A 27,280-nucleotide genomic window follows, 5' to 3' on the forward strand; every position below is an offset into this window, starting at 1 on the left:
AGTAACTACTGGCAGTTTTATCTGATCAACAGTAATAGTCCGGCATCTAGGGAAAAGATCATGATATATTTCTCTTCTGAAGCTTATCAATATTTAACAGAACTGGTTTTTTTCTATGTTTAACCCATGACAAAAACCACCAATAGTTGAGATTCTTTTTTTTCTGTGGTTTTTTTTTTTTTCCCCTTTTTGGGGGATGGGGGAGGGGAGCGCTGGCAGTGAGGGGAAAAGACAGGAAGGTGAAAAGACAGACAGCTGCAAGGGCTTGCAGAGGATTTTGATTCTTTATTTTGTTTGACCTGATTTAACAAGCTTCCTCTGTTGAAATATCATAGTCTATGCTGGGAATTGTGTCAGGAAGCACAGTATGTGCAGTGTGTGTGAGTGAGATTGCATAAACTGTCAATGAAGATCAATTATAGGAATTATTGAATTACACATTAGATAAAAAGCAGATGACTTCTTTTTGCATGCAAGTGTGGTATTAACTGTTTTGGTCTAGATTAAAATACAGCCATATAGGCAGTGAAAATCTGTCACTAAGCGTCACAAGCTGCCCAGGCTTATTGATTATTTTCTTCTTTACGATTGAAATCCTGCAGTCTTATGGTTTTGGCACAAAGCACAGTGCAGATGAAGCAAGAGAGCATCAATCTACTAGCAACATACAATTTATAAGCAGCTTGGGCAGAAATTGCCCCTTACAAAAGCAGTTGCCATTTTCTGATGTATTGGTACTCCAGAGTCATGCTGTGGGAGCTATGTGTCCTGCTGCTCAACCCACAGATGGACAATTGAGGACAGGGTGGTGAGGACAGGCTTGTACCTGCACCCTCATGATTTTTAAAATACCTTGTATCAGCTCTTTGTTGGATGCTTCTGAATGCTGAGATGACATTTTTGTCCCAAGAGGTTACATATAATGTGGGATGCCCCATTCTAGCATAGTTATCCTTTAGCAGACTCTACACAGCTGTTAAACACCGCTGTCAGCATTGCCTGTCTGTGCCTGGTTGATGCTGAAGAATCACAGCTTGATAAAACAGAAAAACAGTAGGATCTTGAAAGCCTATTTCAAGAAAGAAATAGCTCTTCTTATTCACAGGAATTAGATGATCTTTTAATGTTGGGGTACTGAGAGCCATCAGAATGAAACCCAGGATAATATAGAGAAGACAGAGATGCAACAAGCTGTGGAGACTGCGTGCAGATAATTTTTTATTTCAGCATTCTGTATTCTACAAAGTCTTTATTTCCTAGTATCTGTTCTTGCTGGATTGAGATGATGCAGAACCCAGCTAGCCTCTTCCACTGCTTTTACTACTGTCTTCTGGAGGATTTTAAATGATAGCTGGTGTTCTGCTTTAGAAACATTATTAGCAAATAGCAAGTACTTAGCTTTTTTCTTTTTTTTTCCCATTATGAGGTTGTCTGTTAGGCTCTTTCTGATAATTGTTTGATATGAAAAGCTTTCTGCCTTATGTTTAAAAGGTTTAAGAATTGCAATACCTACTGTACCCCAACAAGTCTGCATCTCTATCTTTGTTCCCAAGACAGTATTGTTGTTATCTCTTTTCATCCACTGGCACAATTCGTAAATGCTGCATCTGAGAATCAATGCACAAGACTGAGGAAAGCTGAGTGATGGAAGAGCAGAAAGTAGAACATATTCTACCAGAGTACTTACGTAATTCATTCACTTATAGGAGAATTCAAAACAGTAGCATAAACCCACTTCTTATTAAAAAAGTGATTTTAAAAACTTGAAGTCCATTTGCAGTACTTTAAAAACACAGGGAAAAAAAAGAAAAGTGTTTTTAACCCTTTGTTTCAGAAGATGCTCATTCCACGGACACTTCTGCTCCTCTTTCAAGTATTGTAGCATCCAGCCTTTAGCTAAAAATGGCTAAATGCAATTCCTTGGCAGACCAGGAACTGCATCATTGCAACAACCTCCCACCACTCTTTTTCCTTTTTTTTTTTTTTTTTTTTAATTGAGAAAGAATATAGAGGGTTTGTAGCCTTTTCTTCCCAAAGAAGCAAAGATATTGTAAGTGTAAGAAAACGATGTGAGTCAGGCCAATCGCCATCAGGAATGGTGAACCATGCTCCAAAAAGAGCAATTTAACTATGCAGGGACCTCTGGACAGCCAGAAATTTTAATTTAATTTCTATATGAACATGAAGTTACTTTGCTGTTTGTCAGTGTTATCTCTTAATCACATATTCATCACAATTCTTAACATGGAAAAGCTGTTTAAAAATCAGAATCCCACAATAATCACTGTAAAATATTCCTTGGCCTCCAAGCAAACAGTATGGAACTAATTCTAGAAGAATTAAATAAAGTAACATGTAGGCTGTCATTGCCGAGTTCTTCAAGACAGGAATGAGCACACCCACTCAGAGCAGGAACATCTTAAATCTGTAAAGGACCAAAATCGTGATTCCAAATTAAAAAATAGACAGGGAAACATATTGAAATTTCTTTTTGTCTTACCTGGAAGAGTCCTACATGAAAGCTGTCACTGCCTCATCTGATGCTTTTACTTACATGCTGAACAAAGTGCTACTGTTGTTCTTTTCTACCTTATTCACTCTTGCCACCAATGCATATAAGGCTGTGGTGCACAGATCATTGTTTACTGGGATTTTTGGAATAAATCTAAAAAAAAAAAAAGACCAAAAAAAAAAAGACAGTGTCCTTTAAGTTCAGTTATATGAAGAAGCCCAGTCCACCTCCATATCTTAATTCACCACAGTTAGTAAAAAGTGGTGCTTTTTTAAAAAGAGCTTACATAATTTTAACAGGTGCATTTTGTTTAATCCATTTTAATACTTAATTTTGATGCTTCAGTCTGACAGCATTTGTTTTACTAAACCGTAGTAAGAGCGAGTGACTTGACTTTGCTTTTCGATAACAAATCTTGGAACTCTGTAGCACAGCGTAGCTACATCTGCCAGCCAAGGCAGGGCTGCAGGAAAACACCTGATACATCCCAAGGACTTCTATAGCAGAGGCAACTGGAGCGACTGCCTCAGTGTGTGTTTTTGATATGAGCAGGTTCTTCCTGACTGACTTTAGTTTTCAACTGGCATTGAACCGACCTATTAAAAAAACCACCCCAAACAAACTACCAAAAAAGGGAATATTTTCCACTCAAGTGGAAAACTGATTTAGTGATGTTTTCCTCCCCAGAAGGCTGCCTGCTTTTTTGTTACATGGTGCAGTTTCAACATCAAACTAACCTTATTTATTCCAGAAAACTCCAAACAAGCTAGAACTGTTCTCCCCCAAATCACAATGGTAAAGTGACATGTGAGTATCTTTCAATGCCATCCATCTAACTCCTAAATTAATTCACATCTTACACCTTTCTGGAAGTCAGCCAAAGAGATTTATAGGTATGCACGGCCCTGCTACTCATCAGTGTTGGACAGGGAGATGTCTGTCTGGCACATTTCTGTTTCTGGCTGATCTCAGGAACAGAGTTCAGCTAAGAGCCTACTACTTAAATTAAGAGAGAATTAATCTTTTTAGGCACTTTCCCTTGATGATGGTCAGATTTCCAGTTTCCAAATATAGTGCATGGATGGGATTGAATCAGAAATTCATTCACCACAAATCAGGATACAGTGTTCAGCAGCCCACAGGGAGTGGGGAATGCCAGGTTTCTAAATAGAATTCCAGCACATGGTAAGGAAGTGCTGATGACAAATCAAAGCCCCAAGCAAGGAAATTATTATTGTAGTACACTGAAGGGTGTCTTTCCTGTGGATTTGTGGATTTAAGGCAAAAAAAAATAAGTCCTCCTGTGAACATCTAGAATTCATTCATCCTAGGACCAAGATTAAACTCTATCAGTAAGTTTTAATTGTGCTCTCAAATGAATTTGGTATCTTCACTATAGAGGTATCTCAGTTTATACCCTTTTTTGGAGTGTAGGTAAAATACAATTTGATATGGCCATTTTACATGATTGCAGTATCTAAATTCCAGAGCAATTTCCTGATACTAAGCTGTGCCTGTCTCATTCTAGGTTTTATTTTCTAAAGCAGAGTTCAAGATTGCTTCCCTTCCGTCGTCAATGAAAACATACAAATGCTTCTTCAGCTACATTTAAAACAAATACGTTCATTATAGTTGCTCAGATACTTTATCAATTTAGCTTTAATTAAGTTCCTGTCACTTGTTGCTCTGCAATATATAATTCCCATTAAGTCATGACAAATTTAGTTTTCAGTTGCTCCAGGAGATGTTAATGTGAACACATCAATATTCATATGTCTTGACAGATCATGAGGTTTTATAAATTGCTTTCTCTAAAACAATTTTTGTGATATCAGAGGTGTTCCTGTGATATCACAAAGGAAGCCTGAAGCTGAGACACATGAAAGACCATTTGCACATTATTTCTCCAGAGAGAACTGAGGTATTTGTTTTAGGATAAATTGTGGTTAAATGCTCAGTTCAGACATTAAAAAAAAAAAAAAAAAGATTATTAGTGGCTCAATTCAGTTACCATTTCATTTTGGTAACACCAGAAATTTAACATGGTTTACAGAGAAATTCAACATATGGCTGTAGGAAAACACATGTAGTCATGGAGCAGCGTGTGCTGGAATGAGGGAGTCTCAGAGCTGGGGTTAGGTCTGAAGCACATCACATGTCTGTTTGCATTGTTAGAAATAAATGAAGATAGGTGATGGCTTTGTATTTATAATATGTATCTAACAGGAAAGCTCCCATGTGCATTTAAAACACTGTTGTAATGGATTTTACTTCTGCAAATGTAAGGAAGATAAAAGCAATGTATAACACTCCTGCAGTGAACATTAGCACTTATATAATACTATTACTAGCATATTGCTAGTATAAGCAAAAAAGGCCTTTAATATCTCAATTAAAATAACCTTGAAGAATATGATCAGATATAGCTCTGAACTTAACATCTACTGAAGTCACCTAACAGCCATTTAGGTCTTTGAAAGTCTCATTTCCTTTCTGCTTACGCTAGGAGAATGGTTGCACAGTGGTCTTTTTCAAAAAAATTGAGGAGGAAATTACTGCAGAAGAAAGACAATATAATTGTTCTCCTGGTGATTATTTCTCTTTGCCTTCATATCTTTCTCTGAAAAGGAATTTACTTACCTCTTCCATAATGCTTATTCCTGAACATGTATTGTCCAAATACTTCTAGCCCCATAGCAGCATACATGACTATTACATCTAAGGTGGGTATTTTGTGGTAGTTTGGGGAAAAAAAAGTGGAAAAAAATGTGCTTAAGATCTAAGGATTATTTAGGTCTCATTAAGCAATGGCAAGAGCTACTATCAGCAAGGGTTAGTGATAATGGGTTGAGTCAGCCAAGTGGAACCCTTTATTTTGATACACAGTGTAACCCAGCTATGATCAGGGTTAGGGCTAGGAAAAACAAGGAAGAGCTTGGTTATGACAAGATCTTTTAAATACCAGTGAGTTAGAGAAAGGGACAAAGCTGGTAAGGGATAATTTTGTTTTCATATGCACATAGATTAACTATGGTAAAGGCCAGCCATTCAACAGAAGAAATGCTGAAAACCACAATTTATTTCTGGGGCCCATATACTCTGGAAGCCTAGATTACAAACTGCTACTAGTCCAAATTAAGAGATTAAAATTTGAAAACAACAGAACTGAAGATATTTCCAAAGTAGGACAAAAATTAGGAGCTTCTTGGTCATGCTTAGCTCTTAAAACTGTGATAGTACAAGGCTTTTTTGGGAAAAGACCACTCTGCAACCCTTCTCCCAGGGTAAGCAGAAAGAAAATGAAACTTTAGAATACTTAAATAGCTGTTAGGTGTTTCTAGCTATATGTAAATCTCAGGAAGTTTGCATCCTGGGAGCAGTCACCGATGTCTTGGTGTACCAAAGATGAAGATCTTTAAGACTGATGCTGCTGTAAATACAAAAGTTCACAGCCAGATGATGTTGGGGGGTGAGGGGTGGATTTGGCATCTCTCTGTCCATTACAAAATATGGCAATGCCAGTTTGGATGAGAATCTGAGTGCTAGGTTCTTGGCAAAAAAATTGGCATACCTGATGCGTGATCTTTAGTTTTAAATTTATTTAGTGTCTTAGACCCCAAGCAAGCTTAAAGGGTGTTACATGGTCACCTTGGCACACTATCAACAGCATGACGGAGGAGAATTTTGGCCAAAGAAATAAAGGGAAACCCCTACTCTTATAATAAAACAATGCCAAACAGATGGTAACCAATTCAATGCAGGGTGAGATGTCAAAACATGTCAAGCACCATACTGGGACCTGGTTAGGAAAAAATCACAGAGCAATTATATTCTGTTATGCTTTTGAGTGGCCTATTAATTTAATAGGAGGAAATAAGTCTTTGTTTTGTACAATTGCAGGTCTGCTGATGATCTTCAAGTTAAGTGAGGTCATCTGCAGCAGCAGCTGTCAAGATTGAGAATATAAAATCTGACCATTATAAAGACAAAGAACTAGTGTACTATGATTGCTTTTGATAAAAATATCAGAAGTATGAAGGAATCATCACTTTTATTCTGAAGACTTCAGATCCCCAATTTAAAGAAAAATGCTACATGTTTTCTTCTGAAAAGGTACTTATAATTTTTACCTGAGACTTCATTAATGGCTACTGAGGTTTTATCACTGAAACTGTACATCTTTTCCCCTCTCTCCTCTACTCCCTCCATCTGCTGCTTCAACTTCTTAATGTTTGTAACACTTCTGGTGCAGCTGTATTGTTATGCTACTATTTCATTGTGCTGGTAGAAATTCTTTACATGAGTCTTTTACACAGCAGCAAAGAAGACAAAAACAGTAAGTGATCCTTTCCCACATAGCTGCCTCTTGCAAAATATGTTTAAAGGCCTCCTTCAAGGGAACTTCTGTAACCTGAGCCCTCACATAAATTAGGAGGAAAGCTGTACCTGTCCCAAACAATGCTTTCAACAGCCAGCTTTCTTACTTGCAAGCACTCAACAGCACACAAAGAAGAAATCTTTATTTGCAAAAATTAAGTTATAAACATAAAAACCATAGCAACTAAACTCCTATCTTTGTTGAACCCACTGGGCAGTTGAGAGGCCAGTAGCCCAACTCAGGCAGACTTGTTAGCCAAGCAGCTCACCTGGCTGGTCAAACATAAGGTATTGTGTGGGAGAGCCAGAGGTAATGTTCACGTTTTAGAAGGGAGAAGGTAGCCTAATGTGGATGAGAGGGAACCTTTAATGACCCTTCTCCTCATTCAGTTTGTGGATCAGCTGTTATACACCATCCAGCAGAGAGGGAATCAGCCACGCCTTGTTATTTGAACACAAGGTGGAAATGGGCTATCAGAGAGAGAACCCAGCTCTTCTGTTTCCCCTCATTTGCTAGATCTATAGTATACAGACAGGGTAATTTCCCAACTGGTGATTAGTTTCCCAACTGGTGATTAGTTTCCCAACTGTCATTAGAAACAGTGCAGACATTTATCAGTGCTTTTAGCAGTTGAAAGAGAGGAGGCTAATGGCATTTGTGCTGGAGAAGGTAGGCTGGAGAAAGGGAAAAACAGAGGAGCCTAAAGTTCTTCTCTTAGTTTGAATGGCAGACAATAAGGCTTGTCCAAAGCCTAGGACAGAGTACTCTTAAGACATGGTAAGGTTCCAAATATCAAGGCAGGATGTTGTATTCTACTAATGTGGTAGAACAAAAATTGACCAGTTTATGAAAAGGAATCTTTTTATTGCCCTTAAGTGCTGATCTCTCCTGTGCCTCATCCTTGTGGATGAGACATAAACAATGACAGCATCCTGAATGGAATCCAAAAAGCAAATTGACAGTGCAGGTGGTGGGCAATAAATTAGATTTTAAAAACTTAGTAACTTGAAATGAACCCGGATGTGTAAGTTTGAGACAAGAAATACACTGAAAATATGTCAGTGTTCCAGGGGGATCAAGAGGTGGAAGGAAGCACACATCTGTAAAATGATTTGTATTAAGTCACGAATCAGTAAATCCATCAGTGCATTACTTTATCAGCTAGATGCCAAGCCAGTATTAGCATAATTAAAATGATTGTTGGATAGCATAACATCTTGTTTTATGTCACTATACAGCAGCATGATTATTTTTAAGGAACCTCATCACCTAGAATTCTGTTACCAGCTTCAATCCTGCCAAGACACTATGTAAAAATGAGCTGCATTTTGTGATAGCGTCCCGTGTTTTGCATAACTGTGATGTTTGCAGATAGCAGCAATGCTTCATGCTGATGCTCTCCACCGGCATCACTGCACTGCTCCATTGTTAAACAAGGTCATGCTGCTCTCCACTTGGCATTTTGATGGATGGCGCACGTAGGCACTTTGGAGGGGGTGCCGAGGTGGAACGTTTTCACCAGTGCTTCACTTGGAAGCTAACTGCCTTACACAAGAATAAAATGACCATGCCTATCACTAAAGAAAATATAAATAAATTCGGACATAGAAGTCAAATACGCATTTTACAGGAAGATTTAAAGCTTCTGAAAACATTTTTATTTCCCCTCTGGCTGCCCTACCTGGCAGTTAGCAGCTGCCAACTATGACATCTAGTCTACGGTTGAACCGGCTCCAGTCAGAACTATTAAGAATGAGTCATTTTGGCCTTTTAGCACTTGGCAAAGAGGAGGTAAAGCACAGGAAAAGTGGTGCTCACTTTGCAGGACAAATCCCCGAGAGCAGACTGCGCTTCAGCCACACAACACAGCAGTACCCACAGCCGCGACCTGGCACTGCTCATGCCCGGCTGACGGCTGCGAGGGTTCTGCTCTGTCTTCCCCTTCACCTCTTCCATCTCCCCGCCACAGCCGGGCAAGAACGGCCCCTTGCTGGCCCCCTAACGGATCCCGAGTGAGAGAGCTAGCAGCTGCGCGCAGCAGCTCCAAGCCGCCCAACCTCTCGGCAGCAAGCACGCCACAAACACCGCCAAAGGGACGGTTAGAAACCGTTACCGGCCCACCCCGGGGCGTGGCGCACCAATGACATCCCCAGGGGCCTCAGCCCCTCCTCTAGGGAGGCTGCGGCTTTCGCCGGCTGCGCTTCCGCTGGGTCCGTCTCGGGATTCGCCGAGGCCGGGGCGCGTAGTGCGCGTCAGCGGAAGTGATGGCGACTGGGGTACGCCTTTCGCTGCGTTCAAACCTGGATGGCGGTAAAGTGGGACGGCAGGTGGGGAGTGCGGCGCAGGGGGTTGTGGGATGGCTGGAGGCCACCGGCACTGAGGGGAGTCCGGAGCCGCGGCTGCGGGAGCATAGGCTCTGGCTTCGCGTGTGGCAGCACCGTCAGGTGGGCTGTGCACCGTCAGGTGGGCTGTGCACCGTCAGGTGGGCTGTGCACCGTCAGGTGGGCTGTGCACCGTCAGGTGGGCTGTGCACCGTCAGGGTTTTTTTTCGATCTGCAGCGATTCCCTTTCCCCAAGCACGTTAATTGCTGTGACACTCAGACGTCTCAGCTAATCTTAATAAATTCTGTCTCCGACGAAATACAAATATTGCTTAATTTATAATCCGTCTTATCCCCCTTTCTTGTTTAAAGTCACCCATGCTTTTGCTTGAAAGTCTCTGTTCTCTTTTTCAGGTGATCTTTTATAGACGATAGTCTGTAAAGATGTTAAAGTTTAAATGCGGTACCCGAAATCCGGTAGAGGCAGGACCAATGGAACCCATCACCAGCCGAATTTCTCGGCTAAATTTGCTCTATCAGGTAAAGAGTGTCTGGCTTGCGATTGACTGATTAGCGGGATGCATCAGTGCCTGTACCCAGCGTATCAAAATACCTTATTGCTTGTTTGTGTGGATGCTCAAAGTGTGCCTGTGTGGCTCTTTCGAGGAGGAGCAAAAGAAGGGAATAACTTACAGTTCAAAGTGTGTAGCTGGTTTGCACGTAGTTCAGTGGATAGTACCTGACCTTAGGTTTAGGTGCATCTGTGTTTTAGCCCAAGTGGATTTTCCCAAGTAAAGATGAAACGTTTGCATGCACTGTCCTGTAATCTGTGTTTTTTTCCATGGGTGATGTAGCTGAGGATTTGTCATGAGATATATTTACCTAACCAGCTGCTGTTTGGCCATCTGAGCTTCAGCTTTTCCTTCTAGAGCTAATATTGATAACGATTGCTTAGACTATTTATTTGTACCATGAAAAAAACACATGGTACAATGTCAAGAAAAAAGCCAGTCAGATCAGAGTCATCAGTAGGATGTAGATTCAGGAAAGCTGTGATTTGAGTGTTAACAGTCTTTAGAGGATTGCCTTGTCTAAAAGTAAAATACCTGTGACAGCTATTGCAGACAGACATAGCGGATTTATTTATTTACCTCACGCTTCTATGTAATTTGTCTAATTTCCGAAGTAGTAATTTAAAAATTAATCTACTTGGTACATATGTTATTGATTTAAGGCTTTTCATTGTTGTTGGAGACTCCATCTGCTGATGCTTCTTTTTTTTTTTCCAGGGGAAGCCACTCTTTGTGACTCAACAGCAGATGTCCCCTCTCTCCCGAGAAGGCATTCTCGATTCTTTATTCGTTCTTTTTGAAGAATGCAGAAACCCCGCTTTAATGAAAATTAAACATGTTGCCAACTTTGTCAAGAAATGTAAGTTTATTTATACTGGTTTTCAGGTGTCATGAATGTTTAAATAATGCTTTAGTTGCTTTGACTCATCAATGTCTGTAACCGAAGAGTTTGAGCATCTGACTTTTTGTGGGCAGACTCAATATTGCAAAGGGGATCTTGGCAGCCTTGGTAAGAGTTTATTCATGTCCACAAAAGTCAAATGCAAGTGGCTCTTGAAGTGCTGTGGTTTGAATGTGCATCCTTTGTAATCTGTGCTGTATGCTTGAGGAGACCCTGTCTTTAAAAGTGTCTGAATACTGCAAATACAACAAAGCTGTATGCACAGCAGAGGGATGTCAGAAGTTGAGAGCAGGACAGTGACTGAAGGTATGAGAAAAACAATTCTCAAAAAGAAACTTGATAATCCTTGGCTCTTTCAGTAATCTTTTGAATTTCATGTGTTGTCTGAATTTTGCATGTGTAGCTCAGAAATAGTAATTTTTTGCTTTGGAAAGGTAATGTCTGATAGAGTAAATATTTTACTGATAATGTGCTCAGATTCCTTTTGGGGAAAGTTAAAACAAAGGTTCATCTTTTTTTCTATTAAGATATACTAGAAAGGCACTTGGTTAAAAGTAACTTATCACGCTCTCTGTGATAGTTCAACTACTTCTGCATGTTATTAGTGCACTCATCTGCTAGTCTAAGGAATTTTTAGAACGATCTACCATAAGCAACTGATTATCACAGTGCATGCTGGCTGAAACTAATCCAGGAGAAGCTTGAAGTGCCTCTGAAACGTGAATGGTTATTTGTTAGACAATAGACTAGTGCCTCCCACAGGCAGAGGAGAAAACCCTGCCGCTTGGCTCAGAGAGCTTGTCTGGGTAAAGCCCTTCCAGAGTGCACTTTGTATTGGTAAGGGATGGTTGGAGAGGAATTAGAAAACAAAAGAGGCTGTCAGCCTATGATGTTATGAATGGGACAGTTATGGTTACTATGGGAACCGTCTTAACATTTCCGGATTCTTTTGCATGTGTCATATTTCAGCCTTAACTCCGCATTAACACAGCCTTTCCTATTTCTTGTGCACACACTGTTGTTTTTTTAAGAAGCATATTCTTGAATGATTTAACATTTCTTGAGAGCCTGGAGCTAATTTTTTTTTCTGTTTGTTTTATTCTTCATATTTGATGTTGTGCTTGTTCTGAAATGCCACTTGGCTAATGTAGAAACAAGTATCTTATTTTTATAGATGCAGAAACTATAGCTGAACTGAGGGAACTGCAACCCAGTGTGAAGGATTTTGAAGTAAAGAGTGTGGTTGGCTGTGGTCACTTTGGAGAAGTAAAAGTAGTAAGAGAGAAAGTTACTGGTGATGTATATGCTATGAAGGTGATGAGCAAGGAGTCCTTGTTGGCACAGGAGCATGTATGTATATTTTTCTGCTATGATGGTAGAATAACAAGTTACAATTTGTTGAACGTTTTTTTTTGTCACTACTATTTGAATTAAGTTAAAAATGTATCTCAAGAAGGATCATTTTATGTTTCAGTGAAGTAATAGGTTTGTATGTAGTTTTGCATGTTTAAAAGCCAGACTATAAATCTGTTGGGTGAGGTGCCATTCAAAACAAAAAAAGGCCCTTGTCTTAAAGAACTTACCATCTGATTGTAAGGCAAGAAGAAAACAAATGAAGAAAACATTGGATCAGTATTGATCAGCTTGAGGATGGCTTCAGTTTTTAGGCAATCTATTCATTAAGGTTTGGGGTTTTTTTAATTTTATTTTAAGGAGTGATGTAGAATGTTGAGAGTGAGTGTGAAGGCAAACTGGTTTCTGGATTTTTATGGAGAGCCTCTCACTAGCTCAAGAAATGTGTTACTTGAAAACTTAAAAAAAAAAGGGTAATAGATGTTGGTATAGTTTGGTGATAAACAGAAGTTAATGTTTTACTGATGTGAGATGACAAGTAGGACAGAGATACTCTGTGAAAAGACCTTGTGGATTTGTACAGCAATATCTGCATCAGTCTTTCCCAAATATAGTGCATTCAGGTTGCTTCTGGGATCCCTTAGCATTGTTTGTGGCTATCAGAAATGAAGATAAACTGAAATGACTCTTGCTATGGCGTTGGTTGACAAGAAAGCAAAGAATATGATAATATCCTCAATATGACACTTCCTCAGTCTTGCTGACTGTAGTTCAGTGAAAACAGAGAATGTTGATTTAAATGAACTTGCAGTATCTCTGTAATAAAATTATTGTCTTATTGTCTGGCTGCACATCTGAATAATTAAATAGTTGCTAGAGGATGATTTCAAGAAAGCCTTGTATTTGAATATGCTACACTGAATGTATTACTGAATTAGCTCTAAGATGCTACCCCATCATTGCTCTAGCTTCTTTTTTTGCTTGTCTGATTCTTTTTGAGATCAGCTTTGTTTTATTAGAGCCAGTCCAGATGAGGTCAGCTAAGAGTGCCCTCCAGACTGGTGGATGCTTCACCAGTTTGAAAGGGAAGCTGGCCTTTGCTGCAGGGACTATTCAGCTGAAAGCAAGCTAGACAGCAGAAGGTGGAAGGTTAGCTGAAAACACAGAGATGTAAAATTGCTTTTTTTAAAGGTGCACATCACAAAGCAATAGCATTTAATATTTCCTGTGTAATTTTTTTGGTGATGAGTGCCTTTGGCACAGTTTCAAATCTTTCTGAAACTAGGGGATTCTAACTCATCTTCACCATGGTGTAACTGAACACTTCCTTTTTATGTAGGTGTCATTTTTTGAGGAAGAACGGAGTATATTATCTCAGAGCACCAGTCCATGGATTCCACAGTTACAATATGCATTTCAAGACAAGAAAAATCTCTACTTGGTAATGTCTGGTCTTTTCTCCTCTTTTGAACACTGTTGCCATTGTTAGGTTGAAGAGCAATGTGGTGGTTGAAATCAGCTCATCTTCAGTAAATCTTCCTGTGTTACGTGCCACTGTTTGATATGTGCCCAGTGTAATATGGAAAAGTTGAATGAAGTATCTTTTGTATATGTGAGCTATATCTGTTCCTTTAAAATTACATGTAGGTTATGGAGTATCAGCCTGGAGGGGACTTGCTGTCACTCTTAAACCGATATGAGGATCAACTAGATGAGAGTATGGTGCAGTTTTATCTTGCAGAGTTGGTTTTAGCCATTCACAGTGTCCATCAGATGGGTTATGTACACAGGTAGGTAAAAATGATGTTGCATTTCAAGTAGCATTTGATCACTATCATTCCAGAAAGTGTTTTGTAATGGTGCATTCTTGGGGTTTTTATACTCTTTTCTCTTTCAGACAGTATTTCACATGCTGCATTGGAAGAGAAAATTAGAAAATTAATCAGACTGCAACTATAATTGTAGCTAAAGGCATTAACTTTGATGTAAAGTTCAAACTAACATCAAGAAAGGATTGTTACATGTATTTTCTGGAGGCTTAGTGAAAAGGAGGCCTGAATGTTGCATTATAAAAAATTAAAATCTTTTTCAGAGATTGTTGCTTTTTAGGACCAAGTAGTCTGGGAAATTAGTGTAACTGTAAAAGCTTGTGTGCTGATTGGTGGACAGGGCAGTAGAGGATGTTGGAGTAGTTAAATATCACAGAGTTTTCTACAGATCATCTCAAGGCTTGAAGGCTGTTACTGTGTGCGTTTTCAAATCATACTGGTTTTTAATAAATATATCCCATTCTGAGGCTTTGGGAATGTTATGAAGTATTTTTATGTTCTGAGAAACTGCAGTGGCTGCACTCAGAGCATAGGCTGTGGCCTTTTAGTGCAAGGTAGCTGCCTGGATTTGAAAGGTGTACAGAAGTTGTGGGGAAATCTGGGACGAAAGCGACATAATACTTCACTGTAGCTTAGTTACAGCATAGTCAGGGTACAAATCCATCTTCTCCTTCCATCTTATGTCAATAATTACTAATGTTCCATGATAGTGGGAACTTTACTACTTCCATATTTGCTTGGAAATAAGACTCACACTTATTGAGGTTTTATTCAGCTGAGCACACAGATTAGTGTAGCTGAGCAGGGATATCCTGTCATCTGACTGTGACAGTGGGGAGTGGTATGGAAAGGTGTTGATCACTTTCTTCTTGCTTACAGAGATATCAAACCAGAGAATGTCCTTATTGACCGAACTGGGCACATCAAACTGGTGGACTTTGGGTCAGCTGCCAAAATGACAGTAAACAAGATGGTAATCATGTGGATTTAAACTTTGTCTAGGGCTTGTTTGGATAGTCCAGTCACAAATGGAAAACTAACTTTATCTGTTCCTTGATTTTACTTAGTTCAAAAACCAGTACTTTGCCAATCACAAATGCAGGGTAAGGACGTAGGGGTGACACAGGATGGAAAGAGGACAGGGAGTATTTATGTCTAAATTTGATTATTTTTGAGGTTTCAGCTATGATGTCCCTATTCCAGTTGAAGCAGTAGTGCTGGAGTATGCATAGTGCTAGAGTGTATATATACTGCTTAAAACCTCAGTGTTCAGTATTTCTCTGCTTTTTAGAGTGCTGCTTTTCTACTTTAGCTGTTTGTGCTTTGTAGTAACAGTCAGCTCTGATAATTTGCCTCTTTTTACACCAAAATAGCTTGCTTTTTGTTTGTTTATTATCAGTTTCCTTAACCTTGCACTTTTTGCTTAACAGCCTTGCTTAAAATTACTTACTTAAAATTCACTGAAAATTGTCTCATTTAAAAAAAAAGGAAACTGATGTATTTTATTACCCAGACCACAGCGAACAGGAAGTGCTGTAATTTCACGTGTTGTACTTTTGCTTCTAGGTAAATGCCAAGCTACCTGTTGGCACACCTGACTACATGGCACCAGAAATGTTAATGGGGTTGAATGGGGATGGGAAAGCTTCTTATGGTCCAGAATGCGACTGGTGGTCCCTAGGAGTCATTGCCTATGAAATGATTTATGGAAAAACTCCTTTTGCCGAAGGGACTTCAGCAAAAACTTTCAATAACATTATGAACTTCCAGGTAGAGAGAACTCCTTCCATGCTCCTGAGGAAAACTGTTGTACCTAAAGATTGTTTTTACACTTTAGAAAATAAGCTTGCGGATCTCTTACTATGTCATGTTCATAAAATATTTAGATAATATGCTTTATACTGGTTTTATATATCTTTTTATTGTAGATACCCAGTTATTTTTTGTAGCAGGTGTCTAAAAATAACCATCTGCAGTGCCTGAATTTAAAAAAGATCTAGCTGTCCATCTTAGGCAGCAATAGTTACAGCATGTTTTTAGTAACAGTCAAAAAAGTTGATAGGAAAGAAAAAAAAAAGTGTATCTGGGAGGAAGAGAACAAAGAAGAGATATCTGTTATATTGTCTTTTATGGAAATTAGGAATATCAAATTAAAATAGCCAACACTAACTATAGTACAGACCAAAGGACACTTATTATAGCACATTCTCATGCTGAGGAGCTCTTTGCCCTAAGTTTGGAGCTACTGAGTGTTTATATATCTTCAAGGAGTGACTAGAAAATTTCACAGAAGAATCTATCGAGATCTGGCAAATACGAAGACCTCATCTCTAGTTTAGAAAACCCAAAGCCAGAAATCTGTGGATATTTGGGAGAATTTTCTGGGGAAGTGCTTTGTTTTACTCCTCCATTTGTGTATGTCATTGGCCATTGTTCAATGTAAGATGGTGATCTGGAATTACCATTTATCTGGTGGAGAACTGTTGTTCCTTTGTTCTTATCTCTACTGCAGTAAACGCATATAAAAGCCTATCTGGAAAAAAATGAACAATACTTTTATTTGCGTGCCATAAATATTTATCCTTTGTGCCTGATGTATCTCTGAATAATGGAACTTAATCATACTGTTCTGGGACTGTTTTCCTACTGAGCAGAAATCCTGTTCTTTCTAATGCAGAGATTCCTGAAGTTTCCAGAGGATGTGAAAGTTAGTAAGGAATTTCTTGACCTGATCCAAAGCCTGCTTTCTGGACAGAAGGAAAGGCTGGGTTATGAAGGGCTCTGCTGCCATCCATTTTTTTCTAAAATTGACTGGAATAATATCCGTAACTGTGAGTAGAATAATACTGTATTTGTTAACTAATGTTACCCAAAGAAACAGGAATTCAGTTTTACAATGTGAGTATTTACATGTGTTTCAGCTGAATAATGTTATTAATGAAACAGGGCCTGTGTTTTTAAAAGAAACAATTCATTTTGGTTTTTAGATAGGATATGTTAAATCTCTCAGGTGAAAATTTTGAGGCAAAATGAAATTTGATACACTGCCATATAAATTTCTGATGCAATTGCCATACTGCTGCAATCACTAGACTGAAACTCAAAATGTTTCTTCCCATGGCCTTCCTCATATTAAAATGCATCAGTATGTTCTTTCAGGCCTTTTCCTCTTCAGTTTGCTTAATTTTGGCTTCGTCTCATTATTTTTTGTTGTATCTTCTGCTTTCTTTTTCAGTGCTTGTGATCCAACTTCATTTAAGATTGATTTTGTTTATTTTTTTGTAGCTCCTATAGGTGATAAAATATCAGCAGTTATAGGGGCATGGAGTTTTTCAAAATTAATGTGGCTAATATGACTAGTTTTTCTGTCAAAAATATATTCATTCCAGTAAGATTGGAATAAAACCAGTGAAGCATATACTTTTCTATGCAGAAAATTGTTTATAATACTGTGGGAGCAGTGAAATATAGTATTTGAAAGTATTGAGGCATTAGCTTCATGGCAAAACCAAATATTTCACAGATCACGAGTGATCTATGTATAGTGTCTGACTTGTGTTGGATAGTATTTTAAATTATTTGGACTGTGAGATTATCTGAGCAAGGAACATGTCTGCCTTATATTCTTTATCAAATATGCTGTAAGAGCAATGATTGTGCTCCATTTTCTATGATAAATTGCTAAGCCAGTGCTTCTACTTTTGATGACTATCTAAGCACTTCATCTGTCAGCTCCACAGAATGTTTACTCACTTTTCTGTTGATTCATTAATTTTGAACTTGTGGAGCTGCTGTTCTGTTAAATTCCATTGTTTCTCCCCTTTGAGAGCCATTGAGCCTTGAGTCTCTCTCATCCTTTTAACATGCATTTCCCAGACTTCACCTCTCTCTCCTTCTTTCCCTAGAGCCCTGCCTAAGCCACCAGTTTCATTTCTGAAATTTTTATATTGCATTTGCATCATATTATCTCTGATCTGGAAAGAAATAGCATGTGAGCATATGTTCTGGTGTTTCCTTGGCAATTGCCTGTCCTGCATACACACAACCGCATGAGTTGATTGACTGTTTTGCCATTTCAAGTGACAATGGTGATACTGATGGACAAGCTGGTAGGCAGCCCTGATGTTGTTAGAGTGCTGGAATAATCAGTCATGGTTTTACAAAAAAAAAAAAAAAAAAAATCACATTTCTGCCTGCAGCTGGCCAGTGGATTGCATCATTCCCTGTAATATCCGGACCTACCTGCTGTGAAGATTCATGCATTTTGACCCCTGAGTTAGTTGTTACGTCTCATACTTCATAAAACCTCACTGTAACTAGCACAAAACACAGCAGTCTTCCTGCTTTTAGTAGCAGATTCGATGTATCACCTATAGCTTTGCTCTCTGCAGTGGTTCTCCATTTGCTGGTTTATTCAGGGCAGTGCCACTGTTGTTCTAGTCAAAACTCTTGTCAGGTTTGACCCAGGCTATCTAAAAGCTAAAGGTTTCTTTCTTATCTTGACCTCCACTGATAGTGGTGTTTAAACTGGAGCAATAGCAGCCTGAGGAAATGAGGAAACTAGTAAGTGCTGGAAGAGGCCACAGGATTTAGATTTAAAGAATCTCACTCCCACAAATTAATCTGGTCGCAGATTTTTAGGGTATCAAATGCTGGACTTGGTGATCTTAAAGGTCCTTTCCAATCTAACCGATTCTATGAATCTATGAGCGTTAAATTCTGTGTCAGCAGTCAGACTTTTCCTCTATTCTGTAGAAGCAGTGATGTTTCTATTTCAGATTGAGAAAGGTAGGGGAAAAAATTGCTTCACTTGCCTTGCAGGTGTTTATCATGCTGGGAGCTCCAGGATAACCATTTTTAATGCACCGATTTTGGTTAAGAATGTGTCATTAAGGAGTTTTTCAGTGTTACATTTTGTTGTTATGGTAACCTATGAAACACTTGACTTTTCAGCAAACTCCTTCCCAAAAGGTAGTTTCTTCTAAAAAAAGCTCCCAACTTCCTTGGGTTCAAGTAGCATGTGTCTGTCAAAGCAGCTCTTAGTTACAGAATCCAACCATTAAACCTAAGGTTAGGTTTAACTGAATCTGTCTCAACAGGTAATTTTCCCTTTCCTTGGAGTATTGCACTGAAGTATATTTATAGATTCTACTCTCTATTTGTGGATTTCTATTTAATGACTTCTAAAGTTTCTATAAAAACTTCGCCCAAAACAGACGCCACCACACTCCCCCAAACAAAGGAAAACAAAACATTGAAAGGTTGGGCTGATTTACTTGACAGAATGTTCTGAAAGTGTTTTGGAATTTATTTACTTTGTGTTTCACTGAAATGATAAGGATTATAACTGGAAAGTTGATAACAGATCTATTTGAATACTTGATAGGTATCTAAAATCTATTGAACACATAGGAACCCAAAGCTCTTTGTTCTGAAGTCCGAGGCTTTCCCTTATCCTTATGAACCCAAAGCTGTCATTCAGTATGCCCACAGTTGAATGTTGTAATGTTTCATTTAAGTACTTGCCTGCAGAAAAAGGTGTTGACTTGTTCCTCTAAATGGAGATCACTTTCATGTCAGCTGAAAGATGACTTTTATTAATATTAATGTATATGTTGGATCATTGTTGTGACAGAACCACAAAGATGTTAATATTTTGTAGCTTGCTGAGAACTAGTGTAATGGCTTTTACAAAAGTGATCATAGAGAAAACATCCTTAAAGTACATCAATTGGATTTGCTGGTTTTCTACCATAACTCTTCACTCAAATAAACCTTCTAAAGCTTGAAGAGTAGTGCCTAACCTACTTAGAAAGGCTGTGCGGATGCTTTTCCTCAGAAAGCATATATAGATAAGAAAAGACAGATCCTTATTCTTAAATGTTCTGTGTTTTCTGTACATTTTGTATTTCAGTTAAGACTTTCACAGTCCCAGGGGAAATGCAGCATCTTTTTATGAATTTGCATAAAACTATTTGGAAAGGCTGGAAAGACCCAATTAAGGCAGTATTTCTTGACCTGCTCATAAATACCCCCACTAGTGCATAGTTCAAAAAGGAAAAAAACTTTCTTTCCATAAGAGACATCTAGTCTGTATCTAGTCTTGAGGATAAACTGGTTCAAGAACCACAGGGTTTGTGTGGTGGCTTTATCTTTTTTTTTTTTTTTTTAAACTTAGCAACTTACAACACCCCCTTTTCCTCTAAAAGCCACTCTTTGGAACAGATGGAAGAGGGTTGCATCCTTCCACAAGTGGGGAGGTATCTAGGCAAGCAATTGGCTTTTTTAAAACATGCGTTTCTCTACATGGCAAACAGAACATGTACATTTGTTTGTAGCATATAGGAGGCAAAAAGAGGTCTCTATACCTGACCGGTTTGTACTAGTGGAAGCATTGGGTTTACTGTCTTATGGAGTAATAGCTTTGCCAGCCTTTTGAGTGAGCCTGAAAAAAGTGCAAATTTTTCACCTTGTCAGATGGGAAGACATGGTTTTAGCAGTTAGCTCCCAGAGGCTTATCTTGACCTCCACTAAAGGATTCTTCCCTTTAAAGAAGCAATTGTTAAGCACATCAATGTATTTGCATTCACCAATCTCCATCTTTTCTCAAAATGCTATAGTTATGTGACAGCCTTCTGATTTGAAGCAAGAAATGATAATTTAACCAGAGATTATGTCACCATGTGAGCCACACTTGAGAGCAGCATTGCTTGTCTCTTATCTTGCTTTTACAAGACTACTCTGTTTATTCTGTAGATATTTTGGACATCGGACAAAGGACTCCTTTATTTTAGGAACAAAAGGAGTACAAAGAGGCTACTAAGTAATTGACAAAATCAGACATAGTGATCTAGCTGCTTTTTTTTTTTTTTTTTTTCTTTAAATATACTCCCTCTTACTCCTAAGAGAGTGTCCTGAAATTTCTCCAGAAATTCTGCTTCTCATTTTCAGTCACTGTTGACAGTTCAGAACTACTTGTATCTAGAGGTGTTTTGTTGAATGATTATTGTTCCCAAGTTTTCTTTTTAGTTGCTGCTGTTTCTTGAAGCAAATATTGTAATAAGGTTATACTGCAAAGTTGCAGAGTGTTTGGACTGTTAGTTACGATTTTCAATGCACACAAAACAGGGCACATGATTTTTTCATTGATTTTTAATTCAGTGTTCACAATTTCTCTTCTTTGTTAACATCTTTTATTAAACATTAGCAGCAACTGTAGTGTAAAATGCAGTGTTCTTTAAACTAGTTTCCCATCAGCCCCAAAGGTTTGCTCTGTCTCGCATTCAGTTTTATCTTTTTGCATCCATTGTTCCCCTATTCAGTGCTTTTCATCTTTTTATGTGCATGCTGATCTTAGGCATATTCAAATTATATTTTCTTTTATGCATGTGGTTTGACTAGGAATTTTTATTGTTGATGGGGGAATGACTTCCTTTTTAACTGCAAGGTTTGGAAGATGACTCTTAAGATCTTCTTAGCTAATTTCTGGTGAAAAGTCAGGCACTAGATCTCTCTCTCAAAGATGAAGTTATCTGTCACTGAGGATTATCTAACAGAGCTGGGTTTTTGTTACCTCTTTAAGAAAGATGCTAGACTTCCCCAGATGAAGAGAATAGTTTTCTGTATTACTTTACCTCATAGACAGAATCCATCTTCAAAGACAATCTTAAAAACCCCAGAGCAACCCCTTCCTTTAAGAGGACATGCAAAGTTCTTTCAGCAGAGGTCCTAAATGAAAAAATATTATTACCTGAACTTATTCTCCTCTGCTATGAATTAACCTTATCTTTGGGCTTATATTTGCCCTAAAGAAGATATATTTAAACTGCTTTCTGTGGCTTCTCTGTTTTTAATCGTTAAGAGCATGTAGAAGTGCAGCTGGACGTTATGCTGACATTAAGTGATTAAAAAAAGCCCCAAACAGATCAATCAATCTATATTCCAAAATCATGTTTACAGTACATAAATGTCAGCATTATATTGGATAGAAATTATAACCAATAAAAGATCAGAAATTAATAAATTCCTGATATTGATAGAAAATGTTCTGGAGCCAGTAAGTAAAACTGCTTACTACAGAACCTATTTAATTTGTGTATTTCCCCCATTTATCTCATTCTAATGTACTTGGAACTGTACGTGAGCAGCATCCTATCTTCATGGAATTTCTTCTCACTTCCCTGCTTGGGAGCAGCATCATAACATCTCCTTGGGGAGCTGCTAACAAAGCCTGCGTGTGTAGTTGTGATTTGGCAGTTTCTACAGACAGGTTACCTTTTTTTTTTTTTCGGCTATTAATGCTGATCTGATAGGTAGCTTAAGAATATATTTGCCTTGAGAATGAAGAGTTAAAAAGTGGTCTGTGAAAGGCTTTGGCAACCTAGAGGGAGCTAGCAAACTCCAGCCGTGACTCATTCTGCCCGTGTCAGTCAGATAAGCATCAGCATCTGTCACGAATGCAGGCAGGTAGGGTTAAACTCCGAGAATGCAGAGAGTGAGGAGCAGGGAGCCTGCACTGCAGGGGTTGTAATGTTTGTTCCCCGTTCTTCAATCCTCATCAGCTACAGGAGACCTATACTGGATCCATGGTAACGGTTTTAGCACACTACACTTCCATCAGCTTGTGACAATGGGCTGTGTTCTAGTTGCTGACTGAAGAGCTGTTACCTTTACAGAGCAAAAAAAAAAAAAAAAGAGATTAGTGGATTTGTGGTGAGCGAGGACCTGAGTGACGAAGTAAATAAATAAAAAAATCCTTAGAAAACGTGATTTAATGAGGTAGGGATTGCACAGCAGGCTTCTGCATTCATTCCTTGCACACACGTAGCCAAGCCAGCAGGTAGCTCGGGTGCTGCACATCATTGAGAAGAACTTGTTCTTTTGTTCTCTTGGTTAATTAAACTGAAGCAAACAAGAGAAAATCAGCTGAAATTAAATAACTGCTTAACAAGTTAAGTGGTACCAATTTAGAAATTATAGTGAGAAATACATTGTAATTTTTGCTATTTATACCTCTCTTCGTAGCTGATTGTATCAGAGCCAGACTGCAGTGCTGTCCGACAAGAGTTCCAGATCTTTAGCAAGCCTTTGTAGAGAAATAAAATCTTACTGATATCTCTTCCCTGCCTAAACACCATTTAGCTTCTAGCAACTATGTTAGAATATTCCATGAGAAAGACCAGCTTGCAGCTGATTAGAAGCCCATACTGGGAAGGTTCCTGGTGATACTCAAAAAGATAGATATATCCCTTAGCTGACTAGCAAAGGATCAAGCTACATTCTCATATAGTGTCACTACTTGGATAGGTTGGAGATATTTTCTAGATGAATCAGAACTGAATTATTTTAAGTTATTTTACAATAATGATTATCTTAGTCTAGTGCTTTGATTTGACTCTATGTGTTTTAAAAAAACCCCTCACTCTAACCTGAAAAAAACCCCTCCAGAAAACAACAGTCTCAAATCACCAGCCTAAACCCCAGTTTAATCAGTGTGGGAGACATTCTGCCTGCAGAGTGGTAGCCATGTTGGTATCTTAAGGGTTAATCTCTTGTTGCTGTAATACGATTTGCGAGCAGCAGCTCAGTCTGCTTGTGTTAGCAAGATTAAAAGCAGGAGCTGCAGTGCCATTGCAAGCACTGAATGAGTGGGACTGTTGCAGAGTGAACTGTAGCTGAATTTTGCCTTTTCTTCTTGCTTTTTCCACCAGCTCCTCCCCCCTTCGTTCCTACTCTCAAGTCTGATGATGACACCTCAAATTTTGATGAACCAGAGAAGAATTCGCGGGTTTTATCCTCTACGCGGCAGCTGAACCCAGCAGGCTTCTCTGGTGAAGATTTGCCGTTTGTGGGGTTTTCATTCATCAAGGCATTAGGGATCCTCAGATCAGAGTAAGTAAGAATTATTGCTTAGGTGGATAGGACCATTGAAAAATGTGAAGGTTTGTTACGGTGAGGAAAAAGCTGTTTTAACTGCCCAGTACTCTGTTTTAGGGAAGCTGCCAGATTCTGGCTTTATCTGTTGCTGCTGTGGCTTGTACATGTCCTACCATTCTGTGATTATTTCTGGGATAAGAAGGAGGGAAGATGATAGAAAGATTGATTCTAAAGCAGTTGTTGTTAAAATTGTTGTTCAATTACTTTGAATAAGTTGTTACTGTTAACTACTTCTCAGTTAACAGTAACAAGCAGGTGATTGCATTTTGGGTATTGCAGATGCCTGAAAGAGAATGCTGAGGAGTTTGGAGATGGAAGAGAGGGGGGGTGTTATTTTATTGGGTCAGAGAGTAGGCACCAAGTGCTGGGAATGTGTGGGGCTGAATCAGTGATCCACAGAAATGGGGCTTTGCTAATCTGGAAATGTGCAGTTATGGGTCAGTGAACAAGAGAAGGAGCTTCATGGCAACTGACTGTGTGCCATTGGGTCAAGTTAAATAGGAAGACTGGGCATTGCTGTATTGAGCGTTAAGAGACTGGAGATTCAGATGAAGTACGCAGGGTGTGTGGTTGTGGAGGGCAGTAAAGATCTAGAAAAATGATGTTCAGTGGAAAGAGAACATGTTTTCTGAGGGAATGGAGCTGGAGAAAAAGAAGAACCTGAATGGTGTGGTATAAATCATTTGTTGTGGAGGGTGGTTAGTTTCTTATGACAGAGCTATTGAAAAAGTATTAGTGCAGTACATTAAGTTGAGAAGTCCTTACCTCAGAATCATGAGGCCTCTCAGGAATGCAATGGCTTTAGCTGGGTTAGTGACTCAATGCACTAAGGCACTGTGTTTTTGTGTCAACCATCGATCACTGATGCTAGTTAGTTCCCTTAAGGGACTTCGTTGTCAACCTGTCTTAATCAAGTTTGCATTTTTTTTGTCATATCGGTTGTGATAGTTGCTCTGTGGTAGGTGTGTAACCAAATCTGGTGATACTGTTGACATCTTTGATCTTGCCCACGCTGTGAATCAAGGTTATATGATGGTTATGCTAGTAATAAAAAGGGAGTCTTTGACTGTCCCATATTAGCAGAGTTGCTTTTATGATGGAAGAGGAAGGAAAGCAAAGGACCTAACAAATAAAAAAAAAAAAAGCATTCTTTTGGTGACATGATCTAATACTCTCATCAGAATTACAAAAATGGAATGTTGTATCTGTAGATACCTGGGTTAAAATCTATCTTGATTTAGAAGTGAAATAACTTACTTAGGGTGTTATCTTTTCTGCCTTGGGAACTGCAGCCCATTGATCAAGGCTACATGACTATTCATGTAACAGGCAGAAGAGGCTTAACAGTGACTGTACATGTATGGCAAAAATGTATATGTAATTGGGGCCCAGGATTAGAACTGGAGAGGAGTGTGAGGTAAAGTCTGAGGAACAGAGGTGTAACTGCTGGAGGCTGAAGGCTGAGAAGCAATACAAGTGGAGCGGAAGGATTAATCTGCTTTCTTTGTGGAGCTACTACTGAAAATGCATATTGAAGTGATATTTGAATGTTGGTAATAGACGTAAAAGGCTACAGCAAGAGAATAGAGATTAATGTGCCCAGGAGAAATTCTGACTTAAGTAAAATTTCTACTTGGTGTGGCCTGATTTTTCCTGAGCTGCATCAGAAAGACATCATATGTTCAATTTCCCCCAAAATAATCTTACAGTTTTCTTCTTTTTTGAATAAGATCTTGATAAATGCACGTTGATATTTTTAGCAGTAGCATTTTGTTCCAAGAAGGTTATTTAAATATGACAAGGAGTGTATGGAGACTTGAAAAATATCTGTATTTAAATAATGCAGTGACTAGTTTATTCTCAGTATCACTGCAACACTGGATCATAAAGCTAACTTCTTACTTATGAAATATTGTATGTTGTTTGTTTTACTTGCAGAAGCAAAGTGCTGTTTCTGTCCCTTCTAGCTTGAATATCAAATTCTAGATGGGGAAGAGAACAGTAAATTGGGGTTCAGCTTATCTGTTGTGAATCTTGGGGTGTCCTCTCTGCAAGGTCCTAAGTCATCAAGTTTATCAGTCAAGAATTTTTCTTCTTAATCTTTTCTCCTAAAGTCTAACCTTTATGGTTGCTAAGTGATGCAGATCTGTTTTCCTGTGTCTGCAGCATGATAGCTCTAATGGCTCTAGTGCTGCTCATAGTTAGGCCAGGCAGCTGCAGAGTGCTGTTAACAAGGTCCTTGAAACTTGCATTGCTTTTATAATCCATGGGCTGTCAAGCTGTGAAGTTTAGACTTATACTCTTGCCCTTCACTGTTCACTGGACACTAGGAAGCCGTAGCTGAGGTAGGAATTTCAAGTATGTCAGAGAAAAAGCAGTTAAAAAAAATTGTGCAGAAAGATAAAATAAGTTGTTCTGTTTTCCATTCTCCTCATCCAGCCTCTTGGGATTAGAAGGGTTTACCTAAGTCACTTAGACCTGTTGCCAGAAATTGTGTAGTTGGTATGCAGTTCAGAGGGGTCCACTGAATTAGTGTGTTCCATATGTTGCTCCATATCGTGAGCTCTGGGAAGGATTTGGTACCCTATACATATGTAAGATTTAACAGAAGAGTAAAAGGCTTGACAATAACATGTCATAGGAAGCAATTAGGAGAAATCAAGGGTATTGCTTATGTCATAGGTTCCTGTGCTAGCAAAGTGATTGTTAAATAAATCTCTTTTATATGATTCTAAGAATTGGGATCAGGCTTCAGAGAAGGACCAACTAACTCCTTCTCCCATCATGGCCTCCGAATTCTCAATTTGAAGGAGAAATGCCTTTCTGACTACAAATCTGGCTGCTGGTTTGGCTGCAAGTGTGTGACTGTGACAAGATAACAGGCAACTGAGAGTTTAATTCCATTAAAATCCAGCCCTATCTTACTTTCTGTCCCTAATTGTGGCTGGTCTCCAGTGCTTAGAACAAGTGAGAAAAACCCTTAGATGCCAGAAATATTCATCAAATGGTGAAAGAACGTTGTTCTTGTCCTTTGCATGGGACTAGCAGAAGCCCTAAGGCATAAGATGCATTATTAAATCCAAGGCTACTGAAATGATGAATAAAAATACATGTCTAATAAAATATACCAAAATAGCTAATAAAAAAATTAACACCTAATTAAAAAAAAAAAAGTGTAGAATGTAAATTTCTCCTGCCTCTGTCCTCTTAGACTGGAGTAAGAAGTTAAAAGGGCCTGACTACTTACGATACAAAACTTATGTTAATACAAGACACCTTCTAAACTAGAACCTAGAGAGATATCCACAGTCAACGCTGGCAGTGGGGCTAATACCTAATCCCAGTTGCTGATACAGGTTTTTTTTTTTCCTTACTTATCTATCAAAATAATAAATGCAATCCTAGCAACACTTGAATTGTGATCTGTGAGGCTTTTGTAGATGCTCCAGGTGTTTTCTGTCAGTTCCTATGTGGTATT

The 27,280-nt window shown here is 38.7% G+C and overlaps 1 protein-coding gene across 2 annotated transcripts in view; it reads left to right on the forward strand.

Moving 5' to 3' along the window:
• The first annotated feature begins 9,655 nt into the window (after positions 1-9,655).
• The window catches only part of CIT (citron rho-interacting serine/threonine kinase), a 69,373-nt gene continuing 51,748 nt past the window's right edge, over positions 9,656-27,280 (forward strand). For both annotated transcript variants that reach the window (XM_054392506.1, XM_054392507.1), the window contains exons 1-9: positions 9,656-9,751; positions 10,501-10,642; positions 11,859-12,034; positions 13,377-13,478; positions 13,685-13,827; positions 14,746-14,839; positions 15,433-15,636; positions 16,544-16,697; positions 23,577-23,757. In XM_054392506.1, the coding sequence (XP_054248481.1) occupies positions 9,656-9,751; positions 10,501-10,642; positions 11,859-12,034; positions 13,377-13,478; positions 13,685-13,827; positions 14,746-14,839; positions 15,433-15,636; positions 16,544-16,697; positions 23,577-23,757 (1,292 nt within the window). The remainder of the gene's footprint in view (positions 9,752-10,500; positions 10,643-11,858; positions 12,035-13,376; positions 13,479-13,684; positions 13,828-14,745; positions 14,840-15,432; positions 15,637-16,543; positions 16,698-23,576; positions 23,758-27,280) is intronic.

The sequence above is a fragment of the Indicator indicator genome, chromosome 26 (assembly GCF_027791375.1).
Source record: "Indicator indicator isolate 239-I01 chromosome 26, UM_Iind_1.1, whole genome shotgun sequence".
NCBI lineage: Eukaryota > Metazoa > Chordata > Aves > Piciformes > Indicatoridae > Indicator > Indicator indicator.